This window comes from Melanotaenia boesemani, chromosome 6 (genome assembly GCF_017639745.1).
Source record: "Melanotaenia boesemani isolate fMelBoe1 chromosome 6, fMelBoe1.pri, whole genome shotgun sequence".
In the NCBI taxonomy this organism is placed as follows: domain Eukaryota; kingdom Metazoa; phylum Chordata; class Actinopteri; order Atheriniformes; family Melanotaeniidae; genus Melanotaenia; species Melanotaenia boesemani.
Window position 1 is genome coordinate 12,005,658 of NC_055687.1, and position 20,451 is coordinate 12,026,108.

Here is a 20,451-nt window from a genome sequence, read left to right on the forward strand (position 1 = left end):
CCAACAAAGCGTATGTCTCATGCTCATCCTTTTTAGATTCCCCAAAGAACACCTCAGTGTTGGTCAGTCCCTCTGGTCCAGTACCAGAGAACAATAATGTGACCCTGACATGCAGCAGTGATGCCAATCCTCCAGTAGAGATCTACACCTGGTACAGAGCTGATGGAGACCAGGAGACTTTGACTGGGACTGGTCCTGTTTTATACACTGAAGTTTCTAAAGTCAGATGGCGTTTTTTCTGCAAGGCTGAAAATGAACTTGGTGTGGGACGCTCAAGCTACAGTCACATAGATGTTCAGTGTAGGTACCATTTAATGCTGTTATCTAAGCATATAAACTCACAGTCATATTTATTATTGATGGTGCTACAAAAAAAAAAAAAAAACATCTAATCCTTCAAATTTATAGGGATCAAATGCTCATTAATCCAGATAACACATTAGGTCATTGTTCAAAATTTATGACAGTCTTATATTTAGCTGGTGGTGGTACATAATAGTGATCAGCCACTAATCTAATAAACATAATTTTATCCATCACATGAACTGCACTAATCATTAGTACTTTTAAGTAGGTCTGTGTAACAAAATAAAAGTTAGAAATTTAAATCTGCACATTTTTAAACCAATTATCAGCAGTGAAACATGGTGCTGAATTATTTCTTAAATCATCCAGGATTACATGAGAAGTAAAAGTTCCACCAAGTTACAAATCAAGTTGGACAAATCAGCACATCATTTATTCATAAAAAAGTTTAAAAAAAAAAAAAAGGTCCTCATTACTATCCATTAAAATATTTAGGAAAGTGTCTTGTAGTGACTAAAAAGTAGAAAATATCGATTCACCATAAGATCAAATAGTGTGATCAATAAGCTGTGTTTAGTCAACTTCCCACTTTCTTCTTCCATCTCATTTATATTCAAACACAAATGCACCATGGCCCGTTTAAGTGTCATTCAAAGCAGATATTTTTTAACTGTAAGCCAAGAATAAGACAGCTGTTGAAAGGAGATAAAATGATGATTGTAGAGTTAGAGATGCAGCAGATATGTTTAAAGTGAACTGCCAACAAACACATAACAGTCACGGTCTGAAGAAACATTTTATTTCCTCATTTATAGCCTCACTTTGCTAAATATGGATGGAAACATGCTGCTGATTGAGAAATATGATAAAACTTTGCTTATCACATCCCTACATTGTGAACGTTGTGACACTATTTTTCATTTGGCATTAAAACAGCATACTGTAGATACTGAAGTCTGTTTGAAATAATGTTACAGTTTATTCCAAAGCTGTACATTTTTTATTGTTTATGTTTCAGATTCACCCAAAAACACCACAGCATCAGCCAGTCCCTCTGGTCCAGTTCCAGAGAACAATAATGTGACGCTGACATGCAGCAGTGATGCCAACCCCCCAGTACAGAACTACACCTGGTACAGAGCTGATGGAGACCAGGAGACCTTCATTGGGACTGGATACGTATTAAATATTCAAGCATCTGAAGTCAGACAACCTTTTTTCTGCAAGGTTGAAAATGATCTTGGAGTTGGAAATTCTAGCAAACATCATATAGATGTTCAGTGTATGTATTTGAATTCATATTATATTTTCAAAAAATAGTCTAATAATGGAGCAAAACTTATTTACAATTTGAAAGCAACTTTTATCAGTCTTAAAGCTGCATAGTTATAATACAATAAATTTATATGCACAATATGTATGTTTCATGTTATGTGTTGTTTTTTAGATTCCCCAAAAATTATCACAGTATCAGTCAGTCCCTCTGGTCCAGTACCAGAGAACAGTAATGTGATGCTGACATGCAGCAGTGATGCCAACCCTCCTGTACAGAACTACACCTGGTACAGAGCTGATGGAGACCAGGAGACTTTGATTGGGACTGAACCTGTTTTAAACATAGAAATTTCTAAAATCCGCCGGCATTTTTTCTGCAAGGCTGAAAATAATCTTGGAGTTGGACTCTCAAACCTCATTCACATAGATGTTCAGTGTAGGTATCACATGATTTACTGCATGCATTTAATGCTGTGCTCATATTTATTCATTCATGTTTATTTAATTTTTAATTATCTACTCTATCTATATAAACTATCATCTGAGCCAAGGAAAATATTTTATCTACATATAGATGCTGTAGTCTTCCAAAAAGAAGACTTTGTACTAATAATGTGCATAATTCATTATTGAATTTTTCAGATTCTCCCCAAACCATGTCAGTGTCAGTTAGTCCCTCTGGTCCAGCAGCAGAGGACAGAAATGTGACTCTGACATGCAGCAGTGATGCCAACCCTCCAGTAAAGATCTACACCTGGTACAGAGCTGATGGAGACCAGGAGTCTTTAATTGGGACTGGATCTGTGTTAAATATTACAGCAACTAGAGTTAACAGTGTTTTTTTTCTGCAAGGCTGAAAATAAACAAGGAGTTGGACGTTCTGACAAGAGAAAAATAGACGTTCAGTGTATGTAAAAAAATATTTAAAAGAACACTAATATGCAGCTTGATTGTTTTCACTATTATCTTTACAGTTAAATACATCTTTTTACTCACTTCTGGAATTTTCCTTTTAATGTTCAGTTATTTTTTTTATTTCTTCACAGTTCCTCCTCAGATCCTGCCTTCATCTACTTGCACCAAAACTTCAGGCCGGGTCCACTGTTCCTGTGAGACTGTGGGAAACCCTTCTCCTACTTCACACTGGTATTTGGATGGACAACTTGTAGAAACCAGCAGGTTTAAAGTCCTCACAGAGTCTCTTAATGCCACAAGTTTAAGGAGCTTCATTACTGTGAATCAAATGCAGGAGAGAGATCTTTCCACCTTGCTCTGTCGCAGCTTCAACTCTCTTGGATCAGCCAGTCAACAGTTTTGTGTCAACAGTCTTCAAATCACAGCAGAACAACAAGGTCTGTGTTTGTGTTTTACATCACAGCAGCAGAGCTGTTTGCAGCACATTTAGAGAAACTTTTTCAGATTTTCATTTAGTTTGCTGCATGTTTTCTTTGCAGGTTCTGGATCTAACAGTGGAGTCCTCCCATGGGTCATAGCCGGTTTATCTGTTGCTTTCAATGTCCTCTGTACAATTTACATCTACATATTTGTTTGGTATGTTGATGAATTTCCAGATTTAAATTTTCCAACAACTTTTAGAACACAATGTAATCTATCTATCTATCTATCTATCTATCTATCTATCTATCTATCTATCTATCTATCTATCTATCTATCTATCTATCTATCTATCTATCTATCTATCTATCTATCTATCTATCTATCTATCTATGTCACAGCAAAGGGAGACGGAATGAGAAGCCTGAAGAGAAGGATGAGACCTACATATCTTTGGATCATAAAGATGTCTTTAGGTCCTCAGAGTTTGCGGACATTTCTCCAAAATGATTCTTTTTCAGCCATTTGTTGCTTATATGATTTTTTCAGTTTATTCTTTTTCACACTACCTTTCTTGAATAATTTTATTAATCAGATAGCATCTACATTGTGAATAAGTTTTCTACAAAGAGTTTGGGCATTGAGGATGAGCAGATGTTCAGTTATAAATAAAAATTAATAATCAAGTGTGTGAGAGAGTATGATCAGGTGTGTTATTGAACTTTATTTTATACTTGTGTGTGAAGGTCTATATATATATATATATATATATATATATATGAGGAAATGAAAAATAAAAAGTCTGTACAAATGCATTTCTTAATCTTAAATGAGTTGTTGAACCTGCTGTAAAGGTTTGACTGGTGATATCAGGACACTTATTTACATATATGATGTTTTTCTGTATAAATTTGTTGCAGTCTAGATTAGTTAAAACAAGCAAATGCCTGATGGAAAATTTTAGCAGAAACATCCCAGAGTCTCAGGTGGTGGAGAAAAGATGGAGGGACATAAACATATGAAAGAGAGAAAGACTGGACTGTAATGATATTTAAAGGAAAGACACAAAGATGTCTGTTCAGAAAAAGGGCAGAAAAATACAGATGAAGTGGTGATAATTAAACAGTTAATGTAACATTTTTTATAAAGTAATAAGCAGACCATTGGAGGACACTAATATTTTTAGATGGTCCAGCCAGACACCACCCTGCAAGTCAAGAATTATCCTGATCATTTTTATTTAAGTTGTGACTAACAGGATTTTTCTTTTAATGAACACACAAACTAATGATGTGTATATTTGAGTGAAAGAAAAAAGTTAATCCTTAAATTTGGGAAAATTGTTAACCATCTACTCAGAAAGATTTATTTTTCTTATGACTGAGAATCTCATGTTCGGTGACAATGAATATTACAGCATACTGCCACCTAGTGTCTATTTGCTGTATCACAACACTTTGGAGAAACTCATCTATATGTTCTTTTCTTCGACATTGTTCAACTGATTCTTCACCGTATACTTTAGCTGGAGGAAATGTAGTTGGAATTCTATGATGACATACTGAATATACAAGTCCACCATCATGGATAACACCTCCCACCCTCTGCATCAGACTGTGGGGGCTTTAAGCAGCTCCTTCAGTAACAGACCCAGACACCCAAGGTGTGGGACGAAGCGCTTCCAGAGGTCCTTCATACCAAACACCATCAGCGGTTTAATGCTGCTCTATAATTCTGGTATTGCAACAAACATTTTCATATCTCAGTGGGACTGATGTTTACTGGTGTCCTAGCTGCATTTCATTTTTGGCTTTATCAAAGGACAACCAGAATACATTATTTATGGTGAGAATCTCACATTTGAAAGCCTAAAACCAAGCATGGTTTAAGATAAGATAATCCTTTATTTGTCCCACAGTGGGGAAATTTTGGAAGTTTCAGCATAGGGTGGAGTAGGGGATCCACGGCATTTTAGTATATGCATGAAGGGGGTCCCTGATTAAAAAAAGTTTGAAACCACTGCTCCACATATCCATATTCACCTGTGTAAAAACACCTCACCACTGCCCATCAGACTGAGTGAGGCTGTGTATATAAATATTGTTTCTTTCTTTTTCTATTACTATTATTAATATTTACTATTTAATGCACATGCTGTTTTTTGTGTCTATTTTTATTTTATCTATTGTTTAAAGTCTCTTTTACTACATTCAGCAGTGTTAGATGTGCAGCTAAGTGAGAAGAAGGTGGGGTTGCTAACTGCTATTAAGGTAAAGTGCATCTTATTTTTACACTTACAGTGACTTCCTTATTTTTGAGTCATTTTTAGACATCTTTAAAATGTTACCACCTCCATTTAAACTGACTTCTTCACACACTTCCTGAAAGTGCAGGTCATTGTGTCTTCAGCCTGATACCAGTGAAAAAAAATAGAATAAAAATCTTAACATTAATTTAGGATAAAATAATCTGTCACATTTAACAAGCTTGTGGACGAGGAAACAAATATAAGAGGTATAGTATTCACTGTTTTAGATCATGTATGTTTATAAAGAAAATATGGTTTGTTCAATATATATCCGCTGAATGACTATTGGCAAGTATTTAAATGTTTTCATAAATATTTCTGAGATTATTTTGTAAAGTTGAACAATGATCTCTGTAATAAGGTTTTCTGACAACATTACCTTCGTATTTTTATCTAAAATATATCTAAAATCAGCTTAATTTAAAGGCAAACATGTTTGTAATTTATTACCTGCTGCAGTACATCAAGCTCAAAATGATCCTTTATGGGATCTTTGATTAAAAACAGAATCTTTTATTGTTTTTGTCTTTAATGTTTAAATCTTAAATGTTTCCAAATATAGGATGTTTTACATTTAAAGAGACTAAATGTTTCAAACTCTCGCATGTGTTTAATCTAGACCACAGACTCGTCTCACTAACAAAGATGGTTGGAGCTCTGACTTTCCTTCTCACTGGCTGTCTGCTGCAGGGTGAGTTGCTCTCCATTAACATCTGGTTTGTAAACATTATTTCAAGCTATGATCAAATATGTAACCATTTAGACTTCACTTTTTATGATGCCTGAGATAAAACCATCATGGACGAGGTCAGCAGCGCATTAAGACCAGACTGCTGCTGTAAAGTTGCTTCTCTTTTGTTTTTTTAAAGATTGATATTTTGTGTTTCAGGTGCCCTGTGTAGAAACTGGAATGTCAATGTGCCGAGCACCATCGAGGTTATGAGAGGATCATGTGTGACCATCCCTTGCTCCTTTGATATATTAAGCAAACATGACCAAGGTTTAGACAATACATGTGAAGCTTTGTGGAAAGACAGTACTGATAATAAATTTGTGTTTAACAGTTCTGAAAAAAATCAAATCAAAGGTGAATTGATGGGAATATTGAGAGAGAAAAACTGCACCACCAACCTGAATGTGGTTTCTGAGAGAAGCAGCTCATATTACTTCAGACTGGATTGTAAAAATTCCTTGAAATATACCTTTCGAAATAAATTAACGATTTTAATAAAAGGTAAATTTTGACATAATTTAATGGAAATTATAATTATCTATTTACTTGCACATTGTTTTTTCATTCTGTGTAGATTTACAAAAAATTTAGTAACCAAGCTTAAAGTCATGATGATGAAGCAGTGATGGTTCAAAATGAACTTCCTCACAGATGCTCCTCCTCCACCGACTCTGACTCCGTCCACTCTGAAGGTAAAGGAGGGAACCTCAGTGAATCTGACGTGTTCTGCTCCGGCTCCCTGTCTGCCTCACCCTCCAACTCTGTCATGGACCCCCAAACTGGGGGACAATCAGGAGACACTGCAGGAGAATGAGGACAAAACTAAAGTTCAGATCTCTTTTCTGACCTTTACTGCTTCTCACCTCCATCATGGACAGAAAATCTCCTGCACTGCAGTCTACAAGAGAAACAATGGCAGCACTTACACAACTCCTGAACAAAGTTTCACAGCTGATGTTTCATGTAAGTTTTTTTCCCCTTTGTTTCATTATAAAATTACATTGATTTTATAACTGAATCTTTTAGTTCAATTATTATATAAACTGATGTTTGTCTCTTACAATTATTAAATCAATCATTGTAGGATAGAAATAGACAGCTCTGTCAGTTCAGCCAATGTTTATATAAATTACTGCAACTGGTGGAAATGTGGTGTGATGTGGCTGATGGCTGCACTTCCGTCAATCACATGAGTCACACATCGATCACAGTTTCATTTAGAAGCTATTTTAGTAGAAATGAGTGTGTTTTAAGTGTTTCCAGTTCAATCTGTAAACATTAAGGAATCAGATCAGCATCGGATGATTTAATTCTATAAATCGAACATAATATGTTATTTTTTATTAATACTAGAAATAATAAATTTTATATATTTTCAGATTCACCTCAAAACACCACAGCATCAGTCAGTCCCTCTGGTCCAGTTCCAGACAACAATAATGTGACGCTGACATGCAGCAGTGATGCCAACCCTCCAGTAAAGAACTACACCTGGTACAGAGCTGATGGAGACCAGGAGACTTTGATCGGGACTGGATACGTATTAAACATTCAAGCTTCTGAAGTCAGACAACCTTTCTTTTGCAAGGTTGAAAATGATCTTGGAGTTGGAAATTCCAGCAAACATCATATAGATGTTCAGTGTATGTATTTAATTTGATTATGTATCAAATTTTTAATTCTTTAATTAAAGAAAAAATATTTACAATGGAAAAACAGTGTTTAATATTCTTAAATTGATATAAAGTTTTTCCTTTGCTTCAGTTTGAAAATGATAAATTGATTTCTTGACTTTAAAAAAGCAAGTCAGTGTGTATCTTGACTGTTTTCACCAGATTTCCTCAAATTATTATTATTATTATTAATAATAATAATAATAATAATAATAATAATAATAATAATAATAATAATAATAATTACTACATGGCTTCAGTCCCTTTTCTTTTTCTTTATTGTCACAGTTCCTCCTCAGATCCTGCCTTCATCTACTTGCACCAAAATGTCAGGTCAGGTCAACTGCTCCTGTGAGACTGTAGGAAACCCTTCTCCCACTTTACAGTGGTATTTAAACAGACTACCTGTCAATCAGTCCAGCAAGCTTACAGTTATCACTGAGTCTCTAACTGACACAAGTCTGAGGAGCATCATCAGTGTGAATCAGCCACAAGACAGAGATCTTTCCACCTTGTCCTGTCACAGCTTTAACTCCCTGGGATCCGCCAGTAGACAGTTCTGTGTCCACAATCTTCAAATCTCAGCAGAACGACAAGGTCTGTCCTTTGTATTACTGTTATTGTTATTTGTAAAATGAGAGCACTTTTCAGCTCAGTGCCTTTAAGTCAACCTTAAAATTATTACAGTGTTATTTGGAAGTTAAAAGTTAGCATGTTTGGGTAAAAGAATCAGCAATAAAATTGTTACTCTACTTCCATTACCTGCAGTATTTCTCGTCATTATTAATGCACAGGTCACAATCTCAGCAGCAATGTCTTTGGTGGCACTGATATATTTTATATGTGGCCCTCATCACTATGCAGCTGATTGTACATTTGTTTGATATTTAGAGAAGCCAGTGGGTTCAAATTAAGTATTAAATGTTGTTCTTGTACATGTTCCTGCCATCTATCATCAGCTTTATTCAGTTACTTTGAAAGACTTCAATATATTGTGTGTTAATAACAATAATTAATATATTTCCCAACCCATTAAAAATCTAGAAGAACCAAATTATGTCTCAATCTTCCATTTTGTGTTTCAGAGAAAATACTGTTGCCTGTGTTCATCACCACAGGTGTTGCTGTATTTGTAATAGTCTGCATCCTGCTTTTTGCTCTCAGGTATGTGAACAGTTAAAGAAATTAAGTAACTTTTACTCTGAATGCTATTATTTATTTATGAGTTGGTCAGAGCTGACCATGTTTGCCAAAAGGCAACAATTTGTACACTGAAGAAACAGCTTTTGTTAAAATGGATCATCTTTGTGGATTGCAGAAGTTTCATTTAAGACTTCATCAACATTAATTTTCATGATACAATATTATTGTTAGAAATTTCCACATTTGTTTTACCAATACCACTACGCACACAACAGACTCTCAACCCTTCATAGCTCTGACAGACATTTAACTTCTTCACTGCTGCTAGTTTAGATAATTAAACCCTGTCTTGATGATGAGGGTGACCATTTGAGTGGCATTTTGTTTGAGTAACCAGTATTTCTTTCTCTGTGGCATCATTTTGTGGATGACAAACCTAATATATCTATATGATGTATGATGGATGTTTCACTGATGTTTTTTTCAGGATTCAGAGGAATCAGTACGAGAGTCGACTCACAGGTGAAGTCAACACTGCTGCTTCAGGCCAACATCTAAGAGAGGGAAATGAGGTTTGCTAATTTTTATTTCTACGTGTTATTTATTTACTTATGTATCAGAACAGTATCAATACACCTGATGTTTTTTTTTTTGTTGTTGTCAACTGTAGGTACTGAACAAATCAGAAGGCATTTGTGTCACCACCAGTATGCTGAGACAAGTTGACGTTGCCCTCTCTGAAACTGTTACTGAGCTAAACAGCAGCAGCTTACAGAACTCTGGACCAGACAATGCAGAGGGAGCCAGTGAGAGCTCCGGGAAGACGGGGGGTCAAAATGTGATTTATTCTAGTGTGATTTGGAAGACCAAAAGCAGGAAAAAGAACAGAAAGGACTCTGGACTCTATCTGGAAGAAGAGAATGATGAGGCAGGAGGTGTTTGCAGAAATTTTCTGAGAGGTGCACTGGAGACGGAATGTTTGTATTCAGAAGTGAAGCCTAGAAATATTGGGAGGAAAGAGGAGAAGGAATTTGCACAGGTTCACTTTGAAAACTAGAAAAAAAAGTGCAAATAAGTATGTGCTTTGTATTGTGATTAAATTGATTTGAAAGATTGAATAATTGCTGCTTTGTCGGGCTACGGATTGCTTTGCACTGTGGGAGAATGACAACAACACCCTGTTCTTTACCATTGACCTTCACAAGTAACCCATCTGAAATGTCACAGCAAAAGCTGAAACGTTTATAAGTGATACACAAAACACATAAAATGGCACTGAAAATAAGGAACTTGAAGCTGCAGCCTTCGCTTCTGAAAACACCTCACCATGATGCAGTATAGCAAATAGTGTCCTGTTAGATAGCGGGGCATTCTTTTGTTTTATTTTTCTTTTTACTTCCTGCAAGTGTGAGCATGGCTGAGAGCTTCTTGAGGAAGTTTGATGTAAAAAAAAAAAAAAAATTCAGATCAATCAATCAATTCAGAAAATACTCAGATTTATCTGAGAAATAAAGTTATCTCTTTAATTCAGAAAGATATTTTTTCCAAGTGATTGCAATATGCTTCCTGTTGGATATTGTGCTGAACAATGATTTTCTTCTAATGTTTTGTTGCTGCACAACTTAAAATAAATAAAATAAAAACTGAGCTAATTTCCTATAATCTGATTCTGTGTCAGCCTCTTAGCATCATATATCTGGTAATGTATTAACCTCAGGGATGATTGACAGATAAAAAATGTTTGTTATAATGCTCCTTAATCCTTAAGTCTGCAAAATCAATCAATGTTACACTCGACTCTGGTACTGTATCCCACACATTTAAAGGTGGAGTTTCTCTTTTAAATATGATCCAACAACACAAATGCAACATTTTTTTAAAAAAAATATTACTTCTTTATTTTAGCACAAATTTTATGAAACTACTTCATGAAGTACTTTGTGATTTGACTCACTGCATTTTGTGAGAATGTATGTTTTATGGTTGCCTCTGGCTCAGGTCAGCATTATAATTGAGAACTGGTTCTCTGACTCCAGTTGCTCTCCTTATACCACAGCATGGTACCGCAAACTAAAGATGAAATCATGTTAATTGATAATTTAGGTTATCAAGTAGAAGACCTTACCCATACATTTGCAGACACAATTTTTTTTTACAGACATTTGAACTATCCATCTGTCTTTTTCAATTCTGTTTTGAAGATGAGTCTCTCACCTGAGTTAGAATGAGACAAAAGTTACGCCCTGGACAGATGACCAGTCCATCGCAGGAAAATATAAACTAACTAGTTTTTGACATCAGCTCAATCAACTTTTGATGTGATGAAATAGGAACAAATATAATGGGGCAGACTGAAAATTCAGTTTATTGAATTGTGATAACATCCAGACTACAGAATTTTGCTTTCATTTTGTCCACTTGCTGTTTGTTTTTCTGAGTGTTGTAATGGTGGACCATATTCCTCATGAGGAACATATGGGTTGATGGTAAAGCCATATTCAAGAAATAATTGTTTTTCTTCATTCTTGTTAACAGTTGTTCTGCTGATTGACTGCTGATTCGTCCAGAACGTTGTGGGACCAGGCCAAGCTTCTGCAGGATCTCACGGGCATCCATTGTATTATCAGGAAATTGGTCATACAGGACATGAAATTCAGCTGAACCTGTAATCGGATGGCCATCAACATCTGGGACCTGTTTTTTAAAGTTCAGCCAAGGGAATGAGACCTTCAGTTTTCCATCGTGTGCTTGTTTTATACTGTCTGAAGTTGGGTCCATTAACCATCCTTCAAATGATTTGGACTGTAACCTTTCTGGTACTTTTAGGTTCATATGTGTCGCTAGTTCATCAGCAGAGTCATATATGATAATATTTGGCATGTGCTTCCAAGAGAGCAATGTGTCAGCAAAGTCATGTAGACTTTCTCCCTGGATGTTACACTTCATGCTGTATACAATGCCGCAGGGACATGTGATCACAGCCCAACCACCTGGAATGAAAATATGAGAGATACGCAAACATGTACAAACAAACTTTTAACTTTTATTGTTTTTTCTCCGCAATAAATTTTAATCTTTGCACTTTTAATATTGCATGTCTCAATATGAAATTGTATTTGATGTAAACCAAAGTAACACCTTTCACAGCTTTTCCATTCAAGGAAAACAAAATGTTTTTACAATATCCAAAGTTGAACATACCTGAAGCAACACGAATCTTTTGAAGCACCTTGTTGTACGTCTGCCTCGACTTTAGATCTTTGAAAAGTCTCATGAGGAGAGCACGACGAGATCCAAAGGAATCCAACCCACAATCTCTACATAACTTCCTGACCATGTTAACCTACCAAAAAAAATATATATATGAATAATGAAATATAATTATTTGGAATTATTCCCAATAACCTGTAATCTGAAGGGTTCATACCTTTTGCTTGTACAGTTCTGCTCTTAATTTCTCTTCTGAGACGGTCATTTTGCAGGATTCGGCTGGTTTTACTGAACAGACTTTTTCAAACTCTGTGTTGAGGACACGGTCTGAGCAGCGTGTACATTTCCCTATCCAAGGTGCCCAATAATGGACAGTTGGTTGGACTGCAACTGGACTGTTTTGCTGACCTTTAAAAATGTAAAAATAAAAAAAAATGTAACTTTAACTTACAAACTAACAAATGTTAACATGTAACAGAATAACTGAAAAACATGCAACATGTTTACTAATGAAAATCTAAATGAGAATTACTTGTTGCAAAGCCTCGACAGATCATTTCCACTGAAAATTCCTCCCAAAAACTCTCCACATTAATCTCTTCATTGAAGTCAGGGGGCTGTGGAAGGTCACTACCTGAAAAAGATTAAGAGAAAAGATTGAAAGTAAAAGACAATTCTTGAGGCGAAATCAGTTTCAAACTGGCATCTAAATACATCCCGTGTAGGAAATTGCTCATACCTGATGAGCGGAAACATCCCTTATGAAAACCCAAGATGACCACGGGTGGATGATCACCACAAGTAATACAAGAGAAACTGTAGTCGTGATCTGTGAGCGCTTCAAAGTGAAGATATCCATGAAGGACTGTTTTAGCTGGAGGGAATTTCACCTCTGTCATCAATTCCAAGAACTCAACAACTCTGCTCACCGTGGTATGGACCTGAATGGGAAAAAAATACTGCTGTACGAACTTACAATAACCAACAAAGGAATCCAAAATGGTGTCAAAATAGCTAAGAAAAAAAATAAATAAATAAATTTACCAGCAGCATATTTCTGATAGTCAGGCATAAAGGGAGAGCAAGGACTATCCAATCATTAAAATTGTGCAGACCGTCTTTCCACTCTTGGTATCGGTACTGGGTTCTGCACTGATGGCAGGATTTAGAGTAAGTGGAGACGCCTGAAAAGAAAAGAAAGGAAACATTTTCAGTTTTCTTTGAAGATGTAAAGAAAAACAAGAGTTTAAACCTATTTAAGAAAATATAAAGAAATCAGCAACATTTACCTTCAACAATGCAAGAGGTGGAGAGAATTTTTGCCTTGTTTGTAACGAGGACTGGAACACTCAGAGGCACATTGCCTGGGCAAACCTTACACATTATCTCCTCCGGAATCAGGTGTTTTGGGTATTTTATTTCCACTGATGGAAGTCGCAGATGATCTGGCAGAACAGCTGGCAACTTTTTGTACTTCAATATATATTTGGCCATAGCTTTCATCCTCCCTTCATCTACTGGTGGATTAGTTGCATCCCATAGATCGGTTTCATCTTGGTTCTCTTCGTCCTCTGTTGTTGCTGCAGTCCAGCGATCTACCTCCTGACTGCTCTGAACCTTTCCAAGTAGCTCCCGGTGCGTCTCAAACAGGTGCCATACTGCAATATATTTGTGTGGACAGGATTCTTTTGGGCTTGCACAAGAACAGTGCCATGACTTCTGTTTTGTGTCATATGAGACCAGGACTCTTCTTAAAGAAGGGTAAAATGAAATGTTGGGCTCATAAATAGATATGTACTTTGTTGACTTAGGGGTTCCTATTTCTGAAAGCACTGACAGAGGTACGCAGTTGTCTTTGGCAAGTTTCTGACAATCCAAACAGACCTTTTTTATATCTTCACCAAACCAATTGCAGTTCACCATCTCAGTGAGTGTTTCTTCTTGAAGTAAGGGAGAAGAGGTATAACTTGTAGAGTAGGCCAAAGATTCAAGATGTATGCACAGATACGATGTAAGTCCATTTCTCCATGCCAGTTCCATTTTGTCCTGGCAGACGGTGGACTCACAGGAAACATGTTGAGTTTCCCCCTGTACATGATTTTGTACATGCAGAGGGCTATGGCTACCATGAATAGCTTTCTGGACCATATAGATGCCATTTTCAGAATCTATGCATTCACTTTGGAGATGGCGACTTGGCTTCGTGTCCTTCTGTTTACTTGTATGTTTTCTTTCTATGTGCTTTTTTAGATTTTTTTTGTTAATCAAAATATTACATATGGGACATATTTTATGGCCTACTGTTTGTCTGTGAACCTTTTTCAGGTGTTCGCTTGAGGTCTTTAGTATGGGCACGGTTGTTGGAGCAAAGACGGAGGTGGTAACTGGAGGTGGAGCCAAAATAGAGGTGTTTACAGGAGGTGGAGCAGTCAGAATTGCCAGAGCTTTCTGTTTTTTCTTGCAAAAAGAAAGGTGTTTGTTGAAATCTGATCTACGGAGGATGACTGAAATGCAGCGGGGACAGTGATAATGCCACTGTGGTCGGCAGTCCAAGCCACATCGATGAATAGTATACCCTGAAACATGATACAATTGAATTTGAGCATTATTATGGTATAATAAATTCAATCCAACGTTGTAAATTATAAATACCCTGAATGTGAATCAGATCTCTGGTTGTTACAAACTGATCAGCGAGGGGCTTATTCATTGATTAAACAAAACTGGTCATGGATTACCTTCATGGAGAACTGCCCGGTTGAAATGGCTCTGTAGATGAGTTTTGACCTTGCTCAGCTTCGTTGGATGAAATAAAGCTGACCTACAGAAGGGACAGTGGAAGTTGTTGCAGCATGTGCTGCATCTCTTCAGGTCTGGCAATGTCCTTCCCTCCTGGATGGTTATGTGCATCTTAAAAATGAGAGAAAAAAAGTCAAAATTATTAATTGAGCAAACTTTAAGTATACATCTAAATGAAAACACTTGAATATTCTTTTAAGGATTGACCTTAAAATTGATCATTTAAATTAATTTGCACACACTTTGTCAGAAACACATACTGTAAGACAGGGGTGTCCAGCTCCAGTCATTGAGGGCCACAATGCTGCAGGTTTTTGAGTCTCCCTATTCCAAAACCACCTGACTCAAATTAATGAGTCATTTTGCAAAACTTAATAGGCTGTTGGATCTATCTCATTTGAGTCAGGTGTGTTGAAGCAGGAAACATTGAAAACCTGCAGGACAGCGGCCCTCAAGGACCGACTTTGGACACCCCTGCTGTAAGGCTTCAAACTTTGCACCTAAATAATATATATATTATTAGAAATAATTAATTTCTTTAAAAAAAGAGATATAAATAATGTTAACGTGGCAGATTAAAAGTATTGCATAAAAAAGACAGGTGAGTAAGCCTAGGTAAGTAAAACGCCTCTATTAATGTCTGTAAAACAAAAATAACATAAACATATTTACATTAAATAAACAGGAATTAAATCCTTATTGAGCTTTGACTCAACTGGTGTACGTACAGTCATTTTGCTGATTTTTCAAGCCAAAAGATAAACTCTTATTTCTCCTTGCTGATCCGTAGTCTTCCTCGTTAATTGTTATGGAAGCTGAGGGTCCTGAAACTACGGTCCTGGGAGTGCTGCTTCCGCTACTGCAGAAACCCCACATTGGCCACAAACTGCCATTAAGTTAAAATGAATAAATACTAACAAACAGGAAAAAGAAAAAGGAGGGGAAACGTGATTCGAAATTAGTAAAACTAACGCTACGTCCTCATCCACAATATTCAGTGATTCTTCTTCTTCGTCTTCTTCGTTTTGTTTCTTCTTCTTCTTCTTCGTCTTCTTCGTCTTCCTCACTGGCCTTTGGCTGACGGTATCGCGCATTTCCCCCACCAACTGGTAAGGAGTGTGACATGTTAAAATCTGTTGATTTTTGAAGAGAGAGAGAAAAAAAAGACATTGTCAAATTTTCAAGTTATTAACTTTTTAATTTCATTGGTTAAATTTCACGTGTATACCTGTAAAATTGTTAAGCAGAAACCCAGTCTATCTGAGCTGCTATCTGGATTCTTTAAAACCTTGCACAAAGCTACCAAACTCAAACCCTTATGTAAGGTATATGATACGAAATTTATTTATTTATTTATTTATTTATTTATTTATTTATTTATTTATTTATTATCATTTGTTAATGTCTTTTACCTTCTCTTTCCTTGAGCACATGCTGCTGCTGCTGCTTGTTATCGCACATTACCTCTTGGTTAATAAAGATTGTTTTTAAAAAAAATACAAGCAAGCAAAAAAATTGTTATTATACATTTCTTAGAAAATAATAACAGCTAAGTATTTTCCATTCCTCTTACATTTGATTTATTTTATTTGGTAGGTTAATGTGGCTTGGAAGTTATATGGCGAATGTTCATTGGATTCCTCTGGATCTTGTTATCACATCCTCTTGAAGTCTGGAGTAATTTTTTTTTAAGTTTCTCAATGAACATGTACAAGGACAGCTGACTGCATTTTGCATCATGTTATCTTTTCCCCCTCTAAAATAATTAAAGCACTGGAATCTTTTGTTTTGTTTTTAAGATATTGTGGCATTTGATTGTTTGATTTAAGTCCTAACTATTGGTTGTTTTGTTGTTGTTTTTTTAAGTGTCCATTAAATAAATGGAAATGAACAACTTTACTGCATCAAGAAACAACATTTTTACATAGCTGATGCTGTTGTAGTGGGGGTATGGGGATTTAAATGACCCCCATGGCAGTTCTATGGTGATGGGAATTTTAGTGGTTTTAGTGGTAAATATGTTTATTTTAATATGTGTATTGTTGTTAAGCTTGCAGTGGTCATTTACATCAGGATAATTGTGAACTTGCTGGGTAAGTGTTTAAGTGATTAGTGCTGTCTTGGTCCTAACATACTATGTTGGGTAGTAATGCTCATGACCTTTGCAGGTTGTTTCAGTTCATGAAATTGCAGTGAACATATGTGCAATTAATGTACAGTGCTGAGAGTGGGTTAAATGTTTTGTGTACAGGTTGTTTCAAAGTGCATACATTAGTTTTCTCTTGAATAAGATAAAGACAAAGATTGCTTTATTGACATTAAGATTGTCAGAGCTCACAAATACAAGTACCAAAACAGAAAAAAAAAAAAAAAATTGTTATAAAAAAATAGAGTAAAAGATATTAAAATGCACATTACATATGGACACATTCACAACACCCGCACACAATCACACTTGGGTGTCAGTAATAAAATAAAAAGCATACATCTTGAAATAAACCTGTGCTATATGATAATTTCTGCAGATACTCTTGAAGTTGCATCTGTTGTGAGTTACATTAAAAACTGTACAAATTCCAGTGCATGCATGATTAAGAAATATACAACAAAAAGTCTTGTTTTACCAATAATTTATCAAATATTCACAGATTAAAAAAAAAAATATTATAAATTTAAAAAAAAACTTCCTTAAAAAATATTGAAACTTGAAACTTTGTCTACCAGATGTTTTGTGGATTTTTGACAGTATGGTCAATAGGACTTTGAGGTGGAACAGCCAATAATAACATTTATTTCTCTATAGTAATATTAAAAGTCTGTTTCACTCTTGATTAGAGCTGGTAATCTGTCTGTCAAGCTGTGCAGTGTCATGCCAATGCTTCCTGAAAATAGATTTTTTGCTGGTGCAGCGGAAGATGGAGGAAGAAAAATAGAAGATGATGGGATCGATACAGGTGTTGAAAGAACTAAGCAGCAAGGTGTAGTACCTCCACTCTGGGCTTTTCTTCTCAAAGTAACCCACTAAATGAGATAAATTGTATGGTATAAAACAAAAGAGGAACACAGCAAGAGTACCCAAAGCCATGCCAATTGCTCTGTTTCTTTGTGCCTTGGATATTCGTGGATGGCTGTTCAGAATCAAAATCAAGCTCAAGTAGCAGTAAATAGAAATCAGAAGAGGCACAAAGCAGAGCACAAAGAAAAACTCCAAACGCACTGGGAGGAGGATCTCCAACTGCTTCTCAGTGAAGTTTTCGTAGCACACACTGGAGTTTGTGTTGGAAACAGATGGGTGGTACTGGATGATGAAAGTGATGCTGCAATGCCCTGCTGAGATCAGCCAGATCACAGCACTGATAACAGCCGCATACACAGGTTTTTGCAGCTGTTGATAGGTGATAGGGAACGCCGCTCCTATATAGCGCACAACACTTACTGACATCAGCAGCAGGGAGCTGGTGTAGATTGCGGAGAAAAAGGTGAAAGAGGTTATGGCGCACATGAAGTTGGGTAGAGTCCATTTCATGCTTGACACTGCTTCATGCATCTTGAGAGGAAGGGTGATCAAGAAGAGCAGGTCAGAGATAGTCAGGTTGAGAAGCAGGATGTCTACTGGAAGAGGCTTGTGGTGGATCTTCATACTGAAAGCGTAGAGTGCCAGGATGTTGGCAGGAAACCCAATCAGGAAGGAGAAAATATAACCTGAGAGAACAACCTCACTTACTACTGACTCCATTATGGACCTAAAGCAGGAGAAAAAAAAAACATCACTAAAATGTGTGTGGTGATAGAGACAGTTAGCTAATAGCTAGCTTCATCTTTGTAGCTTAAACATTTAGTTTATTTCGGATGCAAAGAAAAGAAAAACTGCTTTTAATTATCATATCATTAGAAATTCCATCATTAAATCAACAAACTAGAAGCACTCAGACCTCTGTCAAGCCATTGTCATTTTTTTTTAATTTTTTTTTTTGCCAATGATTGTGGGCATTATTTTTCAGTTAGAAGGTTTAATAGTAAGATTATCCCAATAGTCAATAATCCTTTAAAAAAATTCCTGGATCCAGGAGGAGATCCGGATCAGCCCCAAAATCTAATCACTTGTTCCTCATGCCATTTCTGAGATTTCCCAAAAATTTTATCAAAATCCGTCCATAATGTTTTAAGTAATGTTGCTGACAGAAAGACAGAAAGACAAACCAATGCTGCCTAAAAATGACCTCCGTCTTGGCGGAGGTAATAAGAAATACAGCTGATACAGATAAAACATCATCTTCATCATCCTTTTTCTAGTCTACATGAGAATGGATAATGGATATGGTTAGGACTTCCATTGAGCCACAGGCAGCTTTCAAATTCAAACACCAGATGCAGAATTTCAATAGCATAAAAATCTGCAATGTTTGTTTTGATAAGATAAAAATCTACTTACCTGCTGAACCAGTGAAAATTTAAAAACGTTAAGACTTAAAGTAACAACATTAAAAAACCTGAAAACCTCTTTTCAGTGAATTAATCAATGACAAATTTTGAGTTAAACGATTAGCTGCTATGAAATGATGTAAACAGGAACAAGTGAATCACATTGAAGTTCCATATAACACAAGCAGGTGTCATGATGGAGGTGGGTGGATATTTGGGAGTTAATCATTTAATAAAATGCAAAACTGCAGCATAAGTTTACTTTAAATGTGGTAAGCTAACAAAGAAGCTCTATGCACTAGCTCTCTTCTGAAGTAAAGGCAGATAAAAAGACTTGAATTTCAATATTTTACCATCAATATTTTCAATTTAGAGAACCTCTCTCTGCTCTTAACAACACAGGTATTAGCAAAGATTGCCATTTCAGAAAAAACCACAGCAGCTGTAGCTTTGAGCCAACAGATCTATTTTTAGTTGGTTGGACAGCTGCTTTTATTTTGAGCCCCTTTTTGGCCGCATTTGTATGAGTCAACAGTGCAAGAGGAAATAAACACAGCTCCATGTATAGTTGAAAAGTCACAGGTCCTTTTTTCAGAACCACACACACACACACACACACACACACACACATATATATATATATATATATATAGAGAGAGAGAGAGAGAGACAGAGAGACAGACAGACAGACAGATAGATAGATAGATAGATAGATAGATAGATAGATAGATAGATAGATAGATAGATAGATAGATAGATAGATAGATAGATACTCACTCAGCAGTGTGGTGGGAAATAATGTCCTAAAAACAACCTACATTTATTTCACTACTGGATTACAAAGTCCAACTGTATCATATAAAATTTTACAGAGAACTGCATGATACATAGAGGAAACTTGTGATCCCACCATAAATGTATATTTTATTGGTATAGATAGCAAAACAGTGTGTTGTAGGGTAATGGTCAGTTTCATATTGTCTTGGATCTTGTTTGAGGACAGATAGCGTTATAATTTATCAAATTAGACAAATTCTATTTTCAGATCATTCAATCATAAATCGTAAAACAAATTATTAAGTGAAGAAAACAAAATTAAGGTTGAACAATTTAAAGTTATGCCAAAATCATGTCAAATCTAATTAATTATCTAAATACATGTGAAGCTACAAGCAACCTGCTGTATGATATGATACATCACAGAACTATTAATTTCCTTAATTAATTAGCTAGATGTGTTTGACAAT

General features: G+C 35.9%; 3 protein-coding genes across 3 annotated transcripts in view; 1 reads left to right on the top strand and 2 right to left on the bottom strand.

The window, feature by feature from the left end:
* Positions 1 to 10,228, top strand: part of si:ch73-177h5.3 (hemicentin-2) — a 38,383-nt gene extending 28,155 nt beyond the window's left edge. The window contains exons 20-28 of the mRNA XM_041987480.1: positions 37 to 300; positions 1,325 to 1,588; positions 1,754 to 2,017; positions 2,224 to 2,365; positions 7,479 to 7,600; positions 7,919 to 8,227; positions 8,716 to 8,794; positions 9,261 to 9,345; positions 9,444 to 10,228. Of these exons, the coding sequence (XP_041843414.1) occupies positions 37 to 300; positions 1,325 to 1,588; positions 1,754 to 2,017; positions 2,224 to 2,365; positions 7,479 to 7,600; positions 7,919 to 8,227; positions 8,716 to 8,794; positions 9,261 to 9,345; positions 9,444 to 9,830 (1,916 nt within the window). The 3' untranslated portion in view covers positions 9,831 to 10,228. The remainder of the gene's footprint in view (positions 1 to 36; positions 301 to 1,324; positions 1,589 to 1,753; positions 2,018 to 2,223; positions 2,366 to 7,478; positions 7,601 to 7,918; positions 8,228 to 8,715; positions 8,795 to 9,260; positions 9,346 to 9,443) is intronic.
* A 469-nt stretch (positions 10,229 to 10,697) lies between these two features.
* On the bottom strand, positions 10,698 to 15,811 carry LOC121641866. Its single transcript, XM_041988208.1, has 9 exons — positions 15,511 to 15,811; positions 14,722 to 14,893; positions 13,273 to 14,559; positions 13,028 to 13,167; positions 12,723 to 12,924; positions 12,516 to 12,617; positions 12,201 to 12,391; positions 11,975 to 12,116; positions 10,698 to 11,763 (listed from the first exon to the last, which is right to left on the bottom strand). The coding sequence occupies exons 1-9, from the start codon at positions 15,514 to 15,516 to the stop codon at positions 11,138 to 11,140; spliced, it is 2,868 nt and encodes a 955-aa protein (XP_041844142.1). The 5' UTR covers positions 15,517 to 15,811; the 3' UTR covers positions 10,698 to 11,137.
* A 1,792-nt stretch (positions 15,812 to 17,603) lies between these two features.
* LOC121641381 (free fatty acid receptor 2-like) lies at positions 17,604 to 18,518 on the bottom strand. Its single transcript, XM_041987482.1, has one exon. It carries the CDS (start codon positions 18,516 to 18,518, stop codon positions 17,604 to 17,606), a length of 915 nt encoding a protein of 304 aa, XP_041843416.1.
* Between the last annotated feature and the right edge of the window lie 1,933 nt (positions 18,519 to 20,451).

Coding starts and splice junctions, on each gene's coding strand:
- LOC121641866 (XM_041988208.1), bottom strand. Junction 14,560..14,721: donor CCGGGCAGTTCTCCATGAAG/GTAATCCATGAC, acceptor ATCATGTTTCAG/GGTATACTATTCATCGATGT. Junction 12,925..13,027: donor CTATCAGAAATATGCTGCTG/GTAAATTTATTT, acceptor TTTCCCATTCAG/GTCCATACCACGGTGAGCAG.
- LOC121641381 (XM_041987482.1), bottom strand. CDS start 18,518: ATGGAGTCAGTAGTAAGTGAGGTTGTTCTCTCAGGTTATATTTTCTCC.